Here is a 22,298-nt window from a genome sequence, read left to right as displayed (position 1 = left end):
CCTTTCTGTATCACAATGACATGATCTGCCATCAAATTACAGTACAAAGAGCAAAAAATAAAAATAAAATAGCCATATTTTATTTCAGAACACCCCTCCAGAATACACTGTTATATTGACAACATGACTAAGTAATTTGACTGTCTTATCCGTTCACAATGACAGCAGGACTTTTACACATTCTCTGACACAGGAATTTAGTTTTGAGAGATGGACTAAAGATTTTGAGCAAGAGACTGGCTTTTGCAGGATGTTCTGTTATTAGTACGTGTTGTTTTGAGAAATGCTCTTACTGTTTTGCTAAATTTTAATTCTGATTTGAGAAATGTGTCAAAGCGACTGAGAAAAACTGTAAATACTAATCCTTATTATTAAGTAAGTCTGGAAAAAACACGACGTTTCAGACAATGGCGTCACTGAAGGCGCCAGAACAGCAGAGGGCAATCAAGAAGGAAATGACATGTTGCCTCTCCTAGAGCGACGTTCAAAGAAACGGGTTCGTTTTGCGAACGAAGGGGTTTAATCTAAAACGTGTATTTTAGTCTGTTGAAAAAATGATTGACGAGAAGTTAAATATTTTTGCGAACCTACTATGTAATTAATTATATATTCAAACAAATAGTAATACCTCGCTCCTACGTGCATATAAACACACAGATTTAATGTTGTACACCCAATGTTGCTCAGTCCCACCCTTTTGTGAATTGGTACAGTCCATGCGCTCAAACATTCGCGGTAAAAACATTGTTGCGCCGTCAGGCTTGAGACAGTGGTGATCTTTTCTTGATTATCGTTTTGTTTTTGCATGATATTGCACACTATGTTATGAGTACTTACTTAAAAATTATTTAATGCGAATATGAGTAGGATGGCGAAAACACTGAAGGCTGTGCAGCGGGAGTTGCAGGTCATTGATTATTTTTTGTATCGGCTGTTTATTAGTTTCTCAGAATGTTTTGAAATCACTATTTTTATTTCAATCCCGAACAATAATTAGAGTTAATATGATATAAAACCTTCAGTTTAGGATATAAAATGTACTTCAGAAGTCTTTTTTAGAATAAAAAGCTTTTAAAATACTCATTTATTTAACCTTTCTTTGTCAGATTATTGTTATTCTTTTTAAATTTCTGTCAAATTTAAGTTTATTAGTTTATTCTGTCAAATTCAAGTGTATATATATATATATATATATATATATATATATATATATATATATATATATATAATATATATATATATATATATATATATATTATGTAGTGAATTTGCTATTTATTAATCTGTGATCGTCGTAACGTTAGATGTAAATTTGTAATCGTTTTTTAAACCTGTTTCTGACTTGTAATTTCTATTAATTATCTGAAAATGTTTTCCTCGTGTTATTGTTTACAATTTCAGCAGTATAAATATAATGAAGTACTCATTTGTCCTATGTGTGGCACTATAAGTAATATATAAATATGGCACAAATTCATAATGTGTATTTTATTTATATATACATGATGTACATGTCGTGATCAGTGGTGGAAAGTAACAAAAAACACATACCAACAAATTATTGTAATTGAATAGTTTTTCTCAGGAATTGTAATTTACTAAGTAGTTTTAAAAATGTGCACTTTTACTTTCCCTTGAGTACATTTTTATTGCTGCATGGGTACTTTTACTTCACTTCACTTTCCTTCAACCTGCAGTCACTACTTTATATTTTCTTGTCTATGGGGATTAGAAAAATCAGTGTCAATCCAGCAAAATCGTTGTGTGGACGGTACCACTACGACGTCTATCAGATACCTGATAAATAAATATCAGTATTTGACGTCAATATGAGATTGGCTTAAAATGTTGCCTCAACGTTTGATTTTGGTCACTTTCTAACGGCATAACATCAACCAAATATCAACACCATTTGACGTCGGTATTGGACATCAAAATAAGGTTTTCCTTAGACGCTGGCTAGACATTGAATTTTAACTTAAATCTAACCTAATATTTAACGTCTTATGGCGTTGTGAGCCTGCTGGGCAATAACTAAGTGCACTACAGAATGTTACGTTTACACACATCTACAAATGACATGTAAATTCATCAGTTTTTTACAGCGTTATACTGTACTCACTACTCTTGAGTACTTTTAAAAGGTCTACTTTTTACTCATACTTTGAGTAATATTCACAGATACGTTTACTCTACTTGCACTACATTTTTAGGCAAGTGATGGTACTTTTACTTAAGTATGATTTTTCATACCAGAGATGGGTTGCAGCTGGAAGGGCATCCGCTGCGTAAAACATGAGCTGGATAAGTTGGCGGTTCATTCCGCTGTGGCGACCCTGGATTAATAAAGGGGCTAAGCCGAAAAGAAAATGAATGAATGATTTTTCAGGACTTTTTCCACCACTGGTCGTGATGTGTACTTTTAAAATAAATCTGATGAATTTTATATTAATTTCTGTCCTTTCTTAGAGTGCAAAACAGAACAATGTGGGCACTGCAGATTCTCCTCAGCCGCTGGATATTTCATCCATAGAGAAAGCCAGTTTCTTTCAAGGAGAGCAGTATTCTCCTCATGGTATTGTAAACCTCTATTAAGTCTGGTGATTGGGGTAAAGTTTTAACCTTGATTCGGTACTGAAGTGGCAACCTGTAAGTCTGGCGATGTACACTTTAGGAGGAGAAAGGCTATAAATTACCAATGACTTTTAATGTTTTTAGTTCAAGGTCAATCAGCCATTCTTGTTATTTCTTGATTTTCAGGGAATCCTCTTCACAGCACAGCTCTGGAGGAAGACCCCAGTCCTGGACCAGAACACAACCAAAGGTCCGCTCCACAAAAGACAGGTCAACCGCGAACTAAGAAAAATGCTCAAACGGCTTCTAAAGCGGTGAATAGTAACACTGCGTCAAAGGAGAACCAGGAGCCAGTAAATCAAGCAGCTAAATCTGTTGGGTAAAATGGGATTTTGTGAAAACACATTTTGGTTTGCCATCACAATCACCGGAATAACATGAGAGATATCTGTTCTTACAGAAAAGTTAAAAGCAAAACGATGGCAACCACATCAGAAGGTGCAGAAAAGAAAAGAGCATCAATCCCTGCAAGCTCACCGTCCAAGGTGAGTGAATCATCAGGAGCCACAGGGATTATTATTGTTTATTGTTTGTTTTTTAATCTCAAAGAACTGGCACAGAAAATTGGTACTTTTACTGGTTAAATTTTTATTCCGAATGAATAAAGTCACCTTTTTATGTTAAAGTGTCTTTTGTTGTAGGATAGCATTGCCTAATTAATTAAATCATTTTAATGTATTGATTTTCCCTTTTTTCCTTTTCTTGATTTAAAAAAAAAATAAATAAATAAAATTATATATATATATATATATATATATATATATATATATATATATATATATATATAATATTTCATTTATTTATTTTTTAAAGATATATATATATGAGCAATATCACACAAGTAGCAGTGCCATATTGTTGTATATCAGCTCTGGTGGGAGCCTTGCATTGACAAAAGGCCACAGGACATGGAGAGTCTAAAAACCTTTTTGTATTAGGAAGTACTTTCTTCCGCCATTCATTCACATCTACAGCTGATGTCAAAACAGCAGTACTAATTCACCAATGTCACTTTAGAGCTAGTGTTTGAATGATTCTCAAGCGTATATATAAAGCGTAATGAGACATGTGATGATTAAATGCCCTCTGTCTACAGAGACATCTTCTCACGGTGTTATAGTCTACAGTATTTCTTTGTTGCGTTTGGGGGTGAGGTCTCTGAATAACACTGTTGAGAACCATGATAGGAAAGTAACTGTATTAAAATAGGCAGTGCCCTTATAAATAAACTACATAGTTGCAATTTATACAAAAGAGAGAGATCGACTTAGAATATCACTTACCAGTTTAATAATGATTTGATCAGATGTAGTTAGAAAACACGCAGTTTTAATCTTCTAAGCAAGGGCTTATTATGCGGTCTTGGCGCCATCTTGTGGATAGACAACGTCAACCGTCTTTGGCTAATGGACACCGAACACGCTGTCTCTCATAAATTATAAATATTTTGAAATAGGCACTATCCTTATTAATAAACTGCATAATTGCAATCTAAACAATTACATTCTTGACTAAAAAGCCTCAAAAGTACATTATGTTGTCCACGAGCTGCAATATTTGTCAAACTGTAGTGTTTATTGATCTGCTGTTACTCTATGTGGATGAAGTAATACAGAGGGTTGAAGAAGCTGTACGAGTGCTGCTATTGCAGAATTTCACACTGCTATCACACATTATATATCATATATATATTTATCATATATACACATCTTATATATATATATATATATATATATATATATATATATATATATATATATATTTATTATTTATATATTTTCCCCTTTTTCTGTTAAATGTGCACTGTAGAAATGCTTGGTTCCACACAGTCGATTTGTGAAGGAATTAAGTTAACTTATTAGTTATAGATTGAACATAAAACAATGAAGTTGTTCTTCACTTCAAGAATTGTGTTGTCTCAGCTTGTTTTAAATAAGTATTTTGCTCAAACAGCATATTTTTGAGTGTATATGTTAGACACAGAAAGGAATTTATTCGCAATGTATGTTTCTATTTTGTAGAAAGCAGGAAAAGTTCAAAGGTCACCAAAAGAAACCTCTCCAACCCCAAGAGCGACTCAGAATCAGCGCAGACCTTCTTTATCCTCTGAGGACCTGACAGATGAGGATGAAAGCTTTGTACGTCTCATTTATGCATTTAACAGTAATAACCAAGGGGTTAACATTAACAGTACGCGAATTCTGCAGGGTCTTTTAAGCATTAAAAAGGATTAAATTCACTGAAATATTGTCTTGTAGGTCATAAATCATTTTAAACAGGTCTAAATCGAATCGATTTCGAATGTCCGTGTAAACAATCGATCTCAAGAAAACTTAAAAAAACTCTATTTATAACTCTATTGACCAATATGGCTTAATTATCTTCCTTACAGTAACATTTGTTTACTTTTTTTGATGGACCAACCAGGCCTTTAGAAAAATCCTAAGTGTTTAGCCCTGGATAAGTCTGAAATTTCATTCATAATGGTCTTAAAAAGTCTTACATTTAATTTTGTGAAACCTGAAATATAAAGGTTCATTCAGTTCCTCTGTTCTAAAGTGGTTTGGTTTTGGTTGGCTTTTGTTATAGAAAAAAAAGGTAAGACTTTACTTTCTTTATTGTCCACAAGTGGAAATTAATCTTTGGCTTCCCCCAGGGACGTCGCTAGACACAATTTTCTGGGGCACGTGCCCCAGTAACAATCTCCAGTGCCCCAGTAAATGCATTGAGATATGATTTACTTCATATGCAAGTGTATTTATTAAGAGTGGTAATTCCAAAATAAAGACGTTATTCTCTATGCGCAACCAAACCAACGCTGGTGAAAGCAATGTGTTTAATCAAGAAGCAAACTGACGCATCTCTGCGTGTGCGCAGAGAACCAGCGTGCCTCTCGCACGCGCTGCTATTCTGTCGGTGCGAGTCCGGGTAGTTAACATGCGCGCCAAAAAAGCAGGCTACTTGGTTGTCACGCGCCGCTCATGCGTTGTAAAACTGGCGTAACAGCCTTTTTTGTTTAGCTAGTCAACAAAACTAAAGTTTAAACAATATGATGGTGATCTTACTAAGCATGCCTCCTGATAGATTTTTTTGTATGAAGCAAAAAGGAGGGATGAGGAGTCAGGGAGGTACAGACTTAATAAACCTAATTCTCTGCCATGTGTCAAGTCTAAGACAACAGATAATTCTATAAAACAACATCTTTGTATTTTATTGAATTGTCTAAAGATTTTCATTCAAATTAAATTAATATTTATGCAAAAGATTTCTTAAATGATCTTAGCATATTACTCCAGTTGTGTCTAAACACTGTTTTCCAGTTACATTTAAGATGATTTAGAATAATAATAACAATAGTACTTTTATTTATAGTGAATATTTAAAAAAAAAAAATAAAAAAAAAAATATATATATATATATATATATTTAAAAAATTTTTGGGGGGGGTGTAGAGCTTTATGTCTAGCAACGCCCCTGGCTTCCCCACACAACCACATCAGTGTTCACATGACAGAAACAGGCAACACGAACACATTCGATATCATCACATAAATCACATTGTCTATTCACCTTATTCTTTGCCGACCAGCGGGCGCAGCCATTTGAATCTTTTTGGCTCGAGACATTCCGTTCTCATTCACTTCCATTCATTTTTAGACGTTAAAAACTGCTCGTTACGCTGCTTGATGTTGCAAACTGATATTTTCTTATTATATTATTCTACTTGGTCTGTATAGTAATGCAAACATTTGTTTTGAGAGCAAGTAGTTTGACCGTTTTCTGCCGTTTATTATTCCTAGTCATTTCTCCCATAGGGGACCTAATCGGAAGTTCTAAAACAATCGTGAAAACAGGCGCACTTTCGCATTTTAGAATAAGGTCAATAATTTATATTTTTTAAATTCTATAGGCAGTGATGCACAAATTACATTTGATACACATTCTTCTTTACTTGAGGTTGCCTAAAACGTCTTTTTAATGGCAAAAGCTGAAATTTTATATTTAAAAAAACGTAATCTTAATTTGCATCTGTGGTTTATTGAACATCATAGCTTTATATCAATTCAGTTATAATTAAAATATTCTGTAACACTTCAGTTTAATTAACACCATTTACTACTGGCTTATTACCTGCCTATTATTAAGACATTAACTGTATAGTAGCACTTCTCTAATACCTAAACCAAACTACTAGCTAACTAACTATTAATAAGCAGCTAATTAGTAGTTTATTAAGCTAAGATTCGGGTTAATATTTGGTTAGTAGTTTATTAAGCTAAAATTTGGTTAATATTTGCTACTAGCTAACTAACTATTAATAAGCAGCTAATTAGTAGTTTATTAAGCTAAAATTCGGTTAATATTTGGTAAGTAGTTTATTAAGCTAAAATTCGGTTAATATTTGGTTAGTAGTTTATTAAGCTAAAATTCGGTTAATATTTGGTTAGTAGTTTATTAAGCTAAAATTCGGTTAATATTTGGTAAGTAGTTTATTAAGCTAAAATTCGATTAATATTTGGTTAGTAGTTTATTAAGCTAAAATTCGGTTAATATTTGGTTAGTAGTTTATGAAGCTAAAATTCGGTTAATATTTGGTTAGTAGTTTATTAAGCTAAAATTCGGTTAATATTTGGTTAGTAGTTTATTAAGCTAAAATTCGGTTAATATTTGGTTAGTAGTTTATTAAGCTAAAATTCGGTTAATATTTGGTTAGTAGTTTATTAAGCTAAAATTCGGTTAATATTTGGTTAGTAGTGTGAATTGTACATTAAATTAAAGTGTGACTTGTTTATCTCAGCTAGTGCTGCAAACTTTAAGGAACCCTATTACTTGCTTGCTGCAATAATAAGGCTACAGTTATAACAGGCCAATTATTAAATTCCCCTGCTATTAGCTAATTGTATGTTAATTTTTACATTAGCATCTGAATCTAATTGTGGCAAATAAAACAACACTGTATTAGTTCAACACACATGCAAACCAAACTGAAAAACCCACAATGAAAATGTTCAATATAAATACGTATAGTATATGCATAGACAATATATAAAATGTATAGCACTTCATCTCAGGTTAGTATTTTTTTTTTCAGAATCCAGGCAAAGGAAACTCTAAAGGGACAAAAAGACGATCTTCCAGTCTGCGGCTGAGCGGCCACAAACAGAAAAGAAAATCTTCATCATCATCAGGTAATAAACAAATCATCTTTTATTATTGTTTCTTATTTTCTGGATACGCTGTTATAAAAAATTTAGCGGATTCATTTTCTGTATATGTCGTTAATATAAATAGTTTTTGCATGAATTTTTCTATATGCCGTTAATAAACAAAATTGCATTCATTTTCTGCATATACTATTAATTAAAGGAATAATTGCCTTCATTTTCTGTATATGACGTTAATAAAATAGTTTTTTGCTTTTATTTTCTGTATATGACGTTAATAAATGTTTTTTGCAATAGTTTTTTTGCATAAACTGTTAATAATTTTTTTTCCGTTTGTTTTTTGTATATGCTGTTAATTAAATAACAAAATTGCATTCATTTTCTGTATATGCTATTAATAAAAATTCCTTAAATTTTCCTCGGACCAAAGAAACAAACAACGCAGAGGTGAATCTCAACATTACAGAACATTTGATTAAAATAGATGAATACACATCAGTAAAGTATCAATTAATAAAATGTGTACATTGAGTGCAATGTACGTTTTAAAACAAAAAAATTAGTACAATTTAAATTTATGGATATTATTATTAATATTATTATTATTTTTTTCAGAAGTGCTGTTTAACAGGTTTTTTAAACAATTGTTTTAATAACTATTAAATTTAAAGGGTTAACTTGACATTGTATGATGTATATATGTATATCTTTCAAAACCCTCTAAATCCATCTGACCTCGTTTCTTGTATATGAGCATTTTCTATTAGGCTCCTGATTAAGTTTAGAAGTTTGAATTTATATGTAATGATAAGGTTATCTAGTAAATAAAATACACATTCTTTGGTTTTTAACAATGTAAAATTTCTTTTGCGTCAGCTAAATCCACCAGTGCTTTTTCTTGCAAAAACCCTCTAAATCCACCGATTGGGTCAAGACAGTAATTGGTTGAAAATCACTAAAAATGCAATTAGAAATTATTTTAGCAAACATAAAACACATCACACTAACCGCCTAAAATTAAAAATACATCCATCCAGTAAGTGGCTGTTCATTCCGCTGTGATAAACCAGGGAAAAGAAGGAGAATGAATGAATGAATGAAATCTGTCAAGTAAGTGCATTAATCAACATTAAATCTGACATTAATTAAATCTTAATGATCTGTTGTAATTTCTGGTATTTGGGATTTAGATTTAATGTAAGTAGAACATTGTAAACCTTGTAAGCTAAGCTTGGTAGATTCAAATAATGTAGTGTAAAAACGTTGTGAAACATCAATATCTGTGCATTGTCCACTAATATAAAAAGCTTATCAGACGTTTGGGTATTATGAAGTCATACATTAATGTATAGTTTTATACATTATATTTATCTTTTAAAAATAGCTTAAATTAGCAAATAAAACACAAGGGAGACCTACTGGGCAAAAAAAGGGATGTCTCTTAGACAATTTTAAGAGCTGTCATTCATTCATTCTCTTCATACTCAAGGTCTTTGTCTCTTGTTTATGCTCATAGCATCCATGTGGGATAAAAGAACGGCATCTTAACTCTGTCTTTTTTGTGAAATGTAGTTGCCGTTTAATGCATAGTAAATCAGACTCATTCAAAGTAGCGCAAACAAACGGTATGAATGCATGCTACACTTCTGACTGTACATTGTTATTTCTGTTTCTTATAATGCACAGATTTTTGAGGTAAGGGACGTTTTCACAGCCAGACAGGCTCATCCAGTTCATCAAACTCCGTCTTTTAAAATCAAAAGCGGAATAAAACAGTCTCCTCTTAAAAGCCGGCGTATCAGTGCGCTGCTACATTGTAAACATATGATTCGATTCGCGCCTCCTGATTGGTTCTTAGGATATAGCGTTTTTGCTGTCAAAGGCAAGTGGCGTTTAGCAGCTTTTGCCAACAAACTGTTATTTCTGAATGCTGGGATTTGGATGATTTCAAACAAAACTATTTGTTGATGGTGTATACGTGCCTAAAGCATATATATATATATATATATATATATATATATATATATATATATATATATATATATATATATATATACACATATATATACATATACATATACATACATGCATACATACACACACACACACACATTTGGGGCCTGCCCAAAATGTTTTCATTGGTTAAGAAATGTCCAACCTTTTCTGACCCATGGTTTCCCAGTATGTGGATTTAGAGACTGTGAAAAGCGAAGTTTCAAAACATTAAAAACAAAAATCAGCTGCGTTATTGTGCGATAAAATAATTGTCGGCATTAATTAATTGCGTTAATTCAATAAAACCTTAATATATATGCATGCATTCATTCATACATACATATATATTCATTTTCCTTCAGCTTAGTCCCTTTATTAATGAGGGGTCCCTTTTTTAATCAGTGAACCGCCAACTTATCCAACATATATTTTACGCAGCAGATGCCCTTCCAGCTAGCCGAACTGGGAAACACCCATACACATTCATTCATACACATACACTTTTAGGTAATTCAATTTAGGTTATTCAATTCACCTATAGCGCATGTGTTTGGATTGTGGGTGAAACCGGAGCACCCCAAGGAAACCCACGCCAACACAGGAAGAACTTGCAAACTCCAGACAGATATGCCAATTGGCCCAGCTGAGGCTTGAACAATCGGAGGGTTTCACGGAAACCGGAGCCCAACCGTGCTCCGGTTTCCCCCACAAGTCCAAAGACATGTAGTACAGGTGAATTGGGTAAGCTAGAATTGGCCGTAGTGTATGTGTGTGAATGAGTGTGTATGGGTGTTTCCCAGTAATGGGTTGCAGCTGGAATGGCATCCGCTGTGTAAAACATATGCTGGATAAGTTGGCGGTTCATTCTGCTTTGGTGACTCCATATTAATAAAGGGACTCAGCCAAAAAGAAAATGAATGAATGATAAAGTGTATATAATGAATAAAGTGTTTTCGTTTGGTGGTGTATGTTTGGAGACCCCTGAAAATGAACTGCTTTGTGTAACAAACACACTTGTATCATTGTAAGATTTTCAAAATGTTGGCCAAATGCATAAATGTGAATCTTCCTTCCCTAGACAGAGCTGGCCCTTCCAAAAAGCCCAGAGATTTGAGAAATCCTATTGACCTAGACGTGGTGCTCGACGCTTTCCAGGAGTTTGTCACGGAGTACAAGTACGTGTGATGGAGGAAATCAACTCCAGTGTTTTTATCATCAACAGAAGTCAAATGCTCAGCTGTGTGTTTCTCTGATTCCTGCAGGCAGACATTAAACTCTGATCCAGTCAGACGCTCCGTTGAGGCTTTCAGTCGCTCATTTGAGGAGCAGCTCACAGAAATAGTAGGCTGTTTTTCATTTGTTTTTACTGAAATAAATGCACATGCTGCTCATTAAAAATATATACAGTTGAAGTCACAATTATTAGCCCTCCTGTGAATTTCTTTTTTAAATATTTCCCAAATTATGTTTAGCAGAGCAAGGAAATTTTTACAGTATGTCTGATAATATTTTATCTTCTTGAGAAAGTCTTATTTGTTTTATTTCGGCTAGAATAAAAGCAGTTTTTAATCTTTTAAAAAACATTTTAAGGTTAATATTATTCGCCCCTTTAAGCAATACTTGGATTGCTGACAGAACAAACCATCATTATACAATAACTTGCCTAATTACCCTAACCTGCCTAGTTACCCTAATTAACCTAGTTAAGCCTTTAAATGTCACTTTAAGCTGTATAGAAGTGTCTTGAAAAATATCTAGTCAAATATTATGTACTGTCATCATGGCAAAGATAAAATAAATCAGTTATTAGAGATAAGTTATTAAAACTATTATGTTTAGAAATGTGATTCTATAAACAGAAATTGGGGAAAAATATACAGGAGGCTAATTATTCTGACTTCAACTTTATGTATAAATTTATCTATATATTTATAGATCACAGCGACAAAGGAACTCAAGAATGTGCAAAGAGAAAATAACAAGGTAACACTCATTTAGCCAGCATGCACTAATTGTTTAATGTCACGTGACGATGAAGACTTTAGTAATGCAACAATTAACATGTTACAATAATGTATACATTTTATAATGCATTCAAATAGAAAACATAGTTTTAAATAATTGAAAATATTAACAGTAATATTATTTTTGATTAAATAAATGTAGCCTTTTTGAAAGCAAAAGAAAAAATATATTTATATTATTTATTTTATTTTATTCTTTTTATTTATAATAATAATAATAATAATTATTATTATTATTATCTTTTTCTTTCTTTTTTTTTTTTTTTCTTCAAATTTTTGACAAGAAATTATTTGTATTATTTTTAAGTGCTGGGCAAAGATAAATCGCATCCAAAATAAAAGTTTGTTTTGACATAATATATATATATATATGTGTGTGTGTGTGTGTGTGTGTGCGTGTGTGTGTGCGTGTGTGTCTATACAGTTGAAGTCATAATTATTCGCCCCCCCCCTTTGAATTTTTCTTTTTCAAATATTTCCCAAATTATGTTTAACAGAGCAAGAATTTTTTTCACAGTATGTCTGATAATATTTTTTCTTCTGGAGAAAGTCTTGTTTGTTTTATTTTGGGCTAGAATAAAATCAGTTTTTATTTTTTAATGACTATTTTAAGGTCACAATTATTAGCCCCTTCAAGCTATTTTTTTCAGTAGTCTACAGAACAAACCATCCTTATACAGTAACTTGCCTAATTAAACTAACTTACCTAGTTAAGGCTTTAAATGTCACTTTAAGCTGTATAGAAGTGTCTTGAAAAATATCAAGTCAAATATTATTTACTGTCATCATGGCAAAGATAAAATAAATCAGTTATTAGAAATGAGTTATTAAAACTATTATAATTACTATGTGTTAAAAAAATCTTCTCTCCGTTAAACAGAAATTGGGAAATAAAATAAACGGGGCTAATAATTATATATATATATATATATATATATATATATATATATATATATATATATATATATATATATATATATATATATATATATATATATATATATATATACACACAGTGCTCAGCATATATAAGTACAAGCCTGACAAATCAATTTTTTTCATTTATATTTTTAATAGGAAGCTATACAATATTATACTATATTAGTTCAGTCAGTACTCAAGCCAAATAAAATGACACTTTCAAAAATTGGGCAGCACGGTGGCGCAGTGGGTAGCACTCTCGCCTTACAGCAAGAATATCGCTGGTTCGAGCCTCGGCTGGGTAAGTTGGCATTTCTGTGCGGAGTTTGCATGTTCTCCTTGCGTTCGCGTGAGTTTCCTCCCGGTCCTCCGGTTTCCCCCACAAGTTCAAAGACATGCACTATAGGTGAATTGAATAAACTAAATTGTCTGTAGTGTATGTGTGTGAATGGAAGTGTATGGGTTTTTCCCAGTGATGGATTGCAGCTGGAAGGGAGTCCTCTGCGTAAAACATATGCTGGATAAGTTGGCGGTTCATTTCGCTGTGGCGACCCCTGATTAATAAAGGGACTGAGCCGAAAAGAAAATGAATGAATTTTCAAAAATCAAGAGAAATAAAAAATATATATCATTTTTTTTGCATGAATTTAAATGTATTTCCATTTCTAGAGATGTTCAGTGACTAAATTACTATTTTAATAAGTGTATCTGTTTAAAGAGCCCATATTATACATGAAATAGGGTCATATTTAGGTTGTAAGGGTCTCCAACAACAGTCTAATATGCATGCAAGGTCAAAAAAACACTTTGATGGTCTTATAATCTGCATTATTTTTACCTAATTATCCCAGCGACTCCCATATGAATCGTTCAGCGATTCATTTGTTCCCAAACCCCTCCTCAGCGCGAAGCTAATCTTCGCTGATTGGACCGATGACAGCCTGCTGCGATTGGTCGACACGGACAAGGCTTCAGCGCCAGACAGAGTGAAATGCCCAGCTGCTAATCTACAATATAAAAGTAGTCACAGTGCATACACGCTTCATAGTGGATTTTCTGCCAGTGGGTGAATGTAAACACAGACGATGGACTAGAAAATACTGACGACTAACTATTTTATTGAGCAAAAAGTCCAAGAACTGCCGAGGAGGTCACAGTCTTCTTGCTCTTTTCACACACACACACACACACACACACACACACACACACAGGGCCTGCGCGTCCATAGAGGACCGGCTGAATAGAGAGGGCGCGGCGCTCAGTTATATCCGCGAAAACCCGTGCGTTACTGTTACGGAAGCAGACGGACAAACAAGGGGAGTGAGTATAAACAATGTTTATTCCAACAGTTGAGTATAAATGAATAGTGATGGAGAGATGAACGGAGTTTAGTGGAACTGATGATCCTCTGCGGAAGGTGGGATGACAAACACTGAAGGATGACCGAATGCACACACCAGAGGACTTGCGGGGAAGACAGACTGACGAGACACACAACGCTGACAGGACACCGGGAACACTGGACAGACTAGAAGGAAACAGAGTAAAGTTAAGTATAATTGCTGAGATCGTAGGGGAGTGAAACCTAGGAAGTGGTTCACTCAGAGTCCGCTTCGTAGGAACGAGACCGGACAATAAGTGAAGTGAGGTGTGTGCTTATATAGTGAATGGGAGTGATTGGGTGCAGCTGTGCGTGGTTAATACTCAGGTGAAGGTGCTCGGTGCGTGATGTTGGTGGAAGAGCCTGGCCAATCCGTGACATTACCCCCCTCCCCAGGGCCCGCTCCTGAGGGCCTGAACCTCCGACGTCGTGGTGGTCTACCTCGTCCTCGAGGTGCTGGAAATTCTGGGTGATTGGAGTGGAACTCTTCCATAAGTACGGGATCTAGTATATTGGATCTGGAGACCCATGACCTCTCCTCTGGACCGTATCCTTCCCAGTCGACGAGGTATTCTAGTTGACCACCACGACGCCGGGACCGTAGGATGTCCTTGACTTGGTAGATGGCCCCTTCTTCTAACATCAGGGGGGGAGGAGGTTCCTCTTCATGGCCAGGCTCTGTGGAGGGAATCAGAGGATCGTGAAAGGGTTTTAGAAGGGACACATGGAATGTGGGGTGGATTCTGTACTGTGGTGGTAACTGTAATTTTTATGTGACGGGGTTGACCTGTTCCAGAATGGTGAAGGGACCAACAAATCTGGGACTTAATTTTCGGGAGGGCAGTCGCAAACGGATATCTCTGGTGGAGAGCCAGACCTTTTGTCCTGGAGTATAGATGGGGCCTGGAATCCTCCTCTTATCAGATACCTCCTTTGTTCTGCGTACTGCCCTCTGGAGATGGTGATGAGCATCGTCCCAGACTCTCTCGCTCTCCCGGAACCAGTAATCCACTGCGGGGACATCAGATGGTGCGCCATCCCAGGGGAAGAGTGGAGGTTGGAACCCTAGGATGCACTGGAATGGCGTGAGTCCGGTGGTAGGTTGCCGCAGGGAATTCTGGGCGTATTCCGCCCAGCCCAGAAACTGGCTCCAGGAGTTTTGGTGACCGTGACAGAAGGTCCGGAGGAACCGCCCCACTTCCTGAATTTTCCTCTCTGTCTGGCCGTTGGTTTGGGGGTGATAGCCAGACGAGAGGCTTACGGTCACACCTAGGAGTCTGAAGAATGCTCTCCATAGTCTGGAGATAAATTGGGGTCCTCGGTCCGAGACTATATCTTCTGGTAACCCAAAATTTCGAAAGACGTGGTTGAACAGGTTTTCGGCGGTCTCTAGGGCTGTGGGTAGACCTTTCAAAGGAATCAAACGACAGAATTTAGAGAATCGATCTATGATGACTAGAATGCAGGTGTTACCTTCAGACAATGGGAGGTCTGTCATGAAGTCAACTCCTAGGTGTGACCAGGGGCGGTTTGGGATGGGCAAGGGATGGAGTTTACCAGCAGGTAGATAGCGAGGACTCTTCGACATAGCGCATTCTCTGCAGCCTTGGACGTATCTTCTCACATCCCTCGCCATGTTCGGCCACCAAAAGCGTTGGGATAGCAGCGAGAGGGTGTTGTTGGCCCCAGGATGTCCTGTGCCCAGAGATGTATGGCTGGAATGAATGAGATCTACCCGTTGGTTTTCAGGGATGAAGCGTCGATTGGGGGGACAGCCCGGCGGAGTTCTGGATTCTGGAGTGGCGATTACTGTAGGAGCGGACCATTGGATGGGACAGATAGTGATCTGATCGGGAAGGATCTTGGCCGGTGTCTCAATAATTTCATGCTGGTCGTGAATTCTGGAAAGTGCGTCTGCTCGGATATTCTTTGAACCTGGTCGATATGAGATAGAGAACTGAAATCTGGAGAAGAACAATGACCAACGGGCCTGACGAGGACAGAGTCTTTTAGCATCTTTTAGGTATTGGAGATTTTTATGATCTGTGATCACCTGGAACGAATGTTTGGCCCCTTCCAACCAGTGTCGCCACTCCTCCAGGGCGAGCTTGATGGCCAGAAGTTCTCGATTTCCGATGTCATAGTTCCTTTCCGCCGGGCTGAGCTTCCGGGAGAAATAGGCACATGGATGGAGTAATGAAGGAGTACCGTGGTACTGGGACAGGATGGCTCCCACTCCGGTGGTCGATGCATCCACTTCGACCACAAACGGCAAGTCAGGATCAGGATGAGTCAGCAGTGGGGCTTGAGTGAAGGATTCTTTTAGGTTTTGGAAGGCTGCGGCGGCTTCGGGAGGCCAGGGTAGTGCTTTGGGTTTATTTTTCAACAGGTTGGTGAGCGGAGCGGTGATGAGACTGTAATTCTGGATGAAACGTCGGTAGAAATTAGAAAATCCTAGGAAACGTTGGAGTTCCTTTATGGTTTTTGGTTCGGGCCAGGAGATGACGGAAGTGACCTTCCCCTCGTCCATACGAACCCCTCTTTGATCGATGATGTACCCCAAGAACTGAACAGATGGTGAATGGAAGGAGCATTTTTCAGCCTTGAGGTACAGGCGGTGTTTCCTGAGGGTTTTCAGGACCTCCGCAACGTGGTGGCGATGTTCGGCCTCACTCCGGGAGTAAATCAGGATATCATCTATGTATACAATGACGAAGAGATGGAGGAACTCCCGGAGGACTTCGTGGACGAAGTTTTGGAATACGGAGGGGGCGTTAACCAGACCATAGGGCATGACCAGGTACTCGTAGTGTCCAGTAGGGGTCACAAACCCAGTCTTCCACTCGTCCCCCTCACGTATTCTCACCAGGTTATAGGCGCTGCGGAGGTCCAACTTGGTGAAAATTTTGGCGGATCTGAGTTGTTCCAGGGCCGCAGGGACGAGAGGAAGGGGATACCGGAACTTGACTGTACCTTGATTTAGGATTCTGTAATCGATACATGGCCGCAGCCCTCCATCCTTCTTAGCCACGAAGAAGAAACTTGAGGCAGCAGGTGACGTGGATGGACGGATATACCCCTGACTCAGAGCCTCATGGATGTACTCCTCCATTGCCTTGGTCTCCGGAAGGGACAACGGGTAGATCCTACCTCTGGGCATAGGAGCATCTGGAAGCAGGTCTATGGCGCAGTCCCATGGCCGATGTGGAGGTAGCTGGGAAGCTCTCTTGGGGCAAAATACATCCTCGTATGAGGAGTAGATCTTCGGGATCTGAATGGATATTTTCTCGACTGGACTTTCGACAGACGTGACGTAGACGGTAAGGGGTCTTCGAATTTGTAAGGGTAGATCGGGAAAACAGCTGGATCTGCATTCTTCTCCCCATGTCTTAATTTCTCCTGTGCCCCAAGAGAGGATGGGATCGTGCTTCACCAGCCACGGGCGCCCTAAGATGATATCCATCGATGCACCCTCCAGAACCAGAAATTGAATCTCCTCTTTGTGGAGTAGTTCTACTTGGAGATTGACGGGTTCACATTTTCGATGGATACGTGCCTGAGAATGGATATCTTTGGTTATGGGCTGAATCTGGTAGACGTGCGTCGAGGCTTCGGTGTTAAGCTGGAGTCGGCGACAGAGGGCGTGCGAGATGAAATTTCCTGCTGACCCGGAGTCGATGAGGGCTGTGACTGAACTGAGACAGAAGGGGTAGTTAACTGGACATTAGTGGTGAGAGGATGCATCTTTTCAATAGGAGAACTGAACAAACTCACCACAGAGCGTGCGGGACGAATGGGACAGTCCAGCCTGACATGTCCTTTGGCGCCACAGTACATGCACAGACCCCGGGTCAGCCTCCTCTGTCGCTCGGTGATCGTGAGTCTACCAGATTCGATGATCATGGTTTCTGGTTCTGGAGGGACGGCTGGCTCTGGCGAACGGAGGAGTGCTTGGGATACTGGTGGAGGATCATGCTGGTAGACCCTCAGACGATCGGAACAGCGCAGAGAGTGTTGGATGAACTTCTCCAATCCCATCGTATCGTCGAGGGCGGCCAGCTGTAACCGGAGGCTGGGCTCTAGTCCGAGCCGGTAGGTTGTGAGGAGAGATCGCTCATTCCAGCCGCTAGCAGCAGCCAGAGTTCGGAACCTGAGAGCATAATCCTGAGTGGACATGGCTCCCTGTTTGAGATGGTATAACTGTTCTCCAGCTGCTACTTCAGCATCCGCGCGACCAAAAACCTCCTTGAAGTACTGGGTGAATGACTGAATGGAATTTGTTACCGGCCCAGGCTGTTGCCAGATGGTTTCAGCCCACCGAAGAGCCGACCCAGAGAGAAGGGAGATGATGAAAGCGATTTTGGACCGATCTGTAGGGTATAACTCGGGTTGCATAGTGAATACCAGAGAACATTGTAGGAGAAATCCATTGCACTCCTCCGCCCCGCCAGAGTAGGGCGCTGGTCGAGCCATGGGACTGGATGAGTGGGTGGACGGTGAAGAAGTGCTCGGTGCTGGTGGTGCTTCGGGAAGTGGAGCCGATGGTAGTAGCACTCTCTTCAATGAATCCACCAACTCCTGAAGGGGATCGTGAGTGCTCATGCTGTTGGTAGTTTTAGGTCCGGTCTTCTGTTACGGAAGCAGACGGACAAACAAGGGGAGTGAGTATAAACAATGTTTATTCCAACAGTTGAGTATAAATGAATAGTGATGGAGAGATGAACGGAGTTTAGTGGAACTGATGATCCTCTGCGGAAGGTGGGATGACAAACACTGAAGGATGACCGAATGCACACACCAGAGGACTTGCGGGGAAGACAGACTGACGAGACACACAACGCTGACAGGACACCGGGAACACTGGACAGACTAGAAGGAAACAGAGTAAAGTTAAGTATAATTGCTGAGATCGTAGGGGAGTGAAACCTAGGAAGTGGTTCACTCAGAGTCCGCTTCGTAGGAACGAGACCGGACAATGAGTGAAGTGAGGTGTGTGCTTATATAGTGAATGGGAGTGATTGGGTGCAGCTGTGCGTGGTTAATACTCAGGTGAAGGTGCTCGGTGCGTGATGTTGGTGGAAGAGCCTGGCCAATCCGTGACAGTTACACACACGAGGAGACACACACACACAGAGGGCCGGCGCGTCCATAAAGGAGCGGCTGAATAGAGAGGTCGCGGCGCGGCGCTCAGTTATATCCGCGAAAACCCGTGCGTTACACACACGAGGAGACACACACACACACACACAGAGGGCCGGAGCGTCCATAAAGGAGCGGCTGAATAGAGAGGGCGCGGCGCTCAGTTATATCCTCGAAAACCCGTGCGTTACACACACGAGGAGACACAGACACACACACACACAGGGCCGGCGCGTCCATAGAGGAGCGGCGCTCAGTTATATCCGCGAATACCCGTGCGTTACACACACGAGGAGACAATAATATTGAGCTGAAATATTTTGAAACTTGTCCGTTGCATGTGTGTAAACAGCTGACGATCCGTAATCAAAGCGGCACGCGTCGCGTTTTCAACGTGGCTTTACACGCGATATGAGAATATAAAGAGTTAACCTGATACAGCACACGCAGTTACAAGTAACAAAACACAACTAAATACATCATGTGCAAGATAGAGTAAACGAGGCAACAGTTTTAATCGCACGTACTTACACTGGTGAAATGGGGGTAGAAACTGATCCATGATGCACTGATCCATGTTCTGACAGTCTATACTGATCCTTCCTTTAACAAACTGATGAAGTCTTCTTTGAAAGCAGATAGTTTTCAGAAGCACTCAGAACTGCTCAAGGCTGGGCTATATTGCTGATGTTTCATCTTTGATTAGACTGTCCATAATATCCATCTGCACAGCGTGACTTCATTCGACCAGTGTCTGTGTGTGTCTCTGTGTGTGTGTGTGACTTTTTTTCTGTTAGTGGGCGGGGCCGCAGGTTTCAAATCTCCCGGGTTTGTGCGCCCAACTACTTGTGTTTCGTAGCTGCGTCATCGCGAAACACCTAATGACTCGTTATCAAGACGACTCGTTTGAAGCACTATGAGTCGACTCTTTTATAGATGAATCAATAGTTTTAAACACTGTACACTTACAGATTTAAGCCTTAGCTGGATATTTCACTTCACTTAGAGCTGTGTGACACACTAGATGGAAGGGCATTTTCAAAAACCCATAATATGGGCTCTTTAATAAATTTGTTTTGTTCAATTGCATCAAATGTATATTACCCATATTTACTGAGAAAAAGATAAAAATATTAATTTAAAAACTCAATTAAGAACTCAATTAGCACTGTACATAAATAATAAATGATGCCCAAACAAACTTTGGATGCGATTGATTTTTGCACTAATTTTTTAGTTTGAATATTTTCCCTATATTTATTTTTCTCTTTCAGATCAATAGAGCTATAAATCAGAAGAGGACCAGACTTGTGGAAGCCAATAATGAGCTCATTAAGTAAGTACACACACGTAAACATGAGGGATTGTTACAGGTGACTCCCTTATGATGACTTATTGTTCATTCTACAACTTTTCTTTGTTCTTTTATACTCCAGAGCTGCAAAAATGTTCACGGTGTTTAATTTATAATTGTGCATTTTAAGTTGGTTTGTGTTTTCAGGGGGAAAACGCAGCTCCAGAAGCTTCAGAAGGATGTGGATGAGATGGAGCAGAGATTCAAAGCTCTGACTGAAGGATCCTCTTTGCTATCCAATTTAAAGGAGCTCAACAGGAAATACCTGAAGCACCGCTCAACTCATCCGGATGAGCTGGAAATGGTGAGGAAGTCTGCAGATGGTATCTTTTAGTGTTGAACCTCATTCCTCCTGAATTCCGTTCATGAATTTATTGTAGAAGCAAAGTCTTTCTCATGCCAGCAGACTGATAGTTCACTGGAAATTAATAAGTTGCTCAGGTGAATGAGTGAGTCTAAGTTGTTAGGAATTCCCTAGGGGTGTCAAACTCAGTTCCTGGAGAGCCACAGCCCTGCACAGTTTAGTTATAACCCAACTCCAACATACTTAAAAATATTTCTCTGTTTCTTTCTCTAATGATTTCCTCCTTTCGTCTGACAGTTTGGAACATCCTGTATGCCTGCCATGCTGATGGAAGCCAGGTGTATCATGGGAGCAGAGCATCAGCTAAAGACTGTCAATGACCATCTGCAGCAGGTCTTGGGTGCAACGGAAAATTAATAAGCATCACACTGTTCACCTACTCAACTCAAATAAAACAACTGCTTAATGCGACCGTGCATCACACTGTTTTATTTTTGGAAATTCATTATAATTATTTATGTACATTCGTCCAGTTGCAAACACAATAATTATTAATAACTGCTATTAATTTAGCATGTAATCATTTATAAGTGATGAATCATTTTTAATCTGAGCAATACGTGACGTACACCTCAGATTCATATTTATATAATTATTAAGAGGTGACACGGTGGCTCAGTGGTTAGCACTGTGTCCTCACAGCAAGAAGGTCACCGGTTTGAGTCCCAACTGGGCCAGTTGGCATGTCTGTGTGGATTTTGTATGTTCTCCCCATGTTGGCGTGGGTTTCCTCCGTGTGCCAGAGGTACGTATGGCTGCATTTCATCTTTAAGCTGAAATTGATGTGTTATCTCTGGGGGCCACAAAAAGGCATGGACCCTAAAGCCTGGTTTATACTTCTGCATCGAGTGATCGGCATGACCCACGGCGCATGTCCTGCGCGTTGTTGTGCAGTTATACTTCTGCGTGCAGTTTGTGTTGCTCAGCAATAACACTTCCAAACGCTAGCTAGTAGTGATGTGTTTATGTTCCTCTGTGTCGAGTATCTTCAAGGGTGTTTTGTTTTTTCTGAACGCTACCTTTATGTAGAAGTAGCTCAAACTCGCTCATTTTGAGGCGGGAACAGGCGGACGTGCAACAACTTTAATCATGAGGTAAACACAAAACAAAACTTACCATCTGGACCTCCTTCATGGATCTCAACACTTGTAAACACTCACTCCAATGGCTCCCACACTTGTCAGCGCTACAAAATCGACTAATCACAGAGCTTGCGCTACAAGTCGTTGCGACGTGTAGTTACATTTTTTGAAAGGTGCGCGACGGTGGCTGCATTGGAGCATATGTAGGCGCTTAACGCAGAAGTATAAATCAGCCTTTA

The 22,298-nt window shown here is 38.7% G+C and overlaps 1 protein-coding gene across 2 annotated transcripts; it reads left to right on the top strand.

Annotated features, from left to right (window-relative positions):
• Positions 1–741: 741 nt before the first annotated feature.
• cenpu (centromere protein U) lies at positions 742–21,467 on the top strand. Of its 2 annotated transcripts, XM_056472988.1 has the most exons (12): positions 742–907; positions 2,470–2,575; positions 2,761–2,953; positions 3,035–3,119; positions 4,656–4,772; positions 7,727–7,823; positions 10,873–10,969; positions 11,057–11,135; positions 11,730–11,777; positions 20,534–20,595; positions 20,761–20,917; positions 21,215–21,463. In XM_056472988.1, the coding sequence occupies exons 1-12, from the start codon at positions 860–862 to the stop codon at positions 21,332–21,334; spliced, it is 1,209 nt and encodes a 402-aa protein (XP_056328963.1). In that variant the 5' UTR covers positions 742–859; the 3' UTR covers positions 21,335–21,463. The 2 variants fall into 2 exon arrangements, with proteins under 2 accessions (XP_056328963.1, XP_056328965.1); XM_056472990.1 differs by lacking the exon at positions 11,730–11,777 and having other exon boundaries at positions 21,215–21,467.
• The last annotated feature ends 831 nt before the right edge of the window (positions 21,468–22,298 follow it).

This window comes from Danio aesculapii, chromosome 14 (assembly GCF_903798145.1).
Source record: "Danio aesculapii chromosome 14, fDanAes4.1, whole genome shotgun sequence".
NCBI lineage: Eukaryota > Metazoa > Chordata > Actinopteri > Cypriniformes > Danionidae > Danio > Danio aesculapii.
Note: the sequence above shows the minus strand (reverse complement) of the source record. Positions and strands in the feature narration are given on the sequence as shown.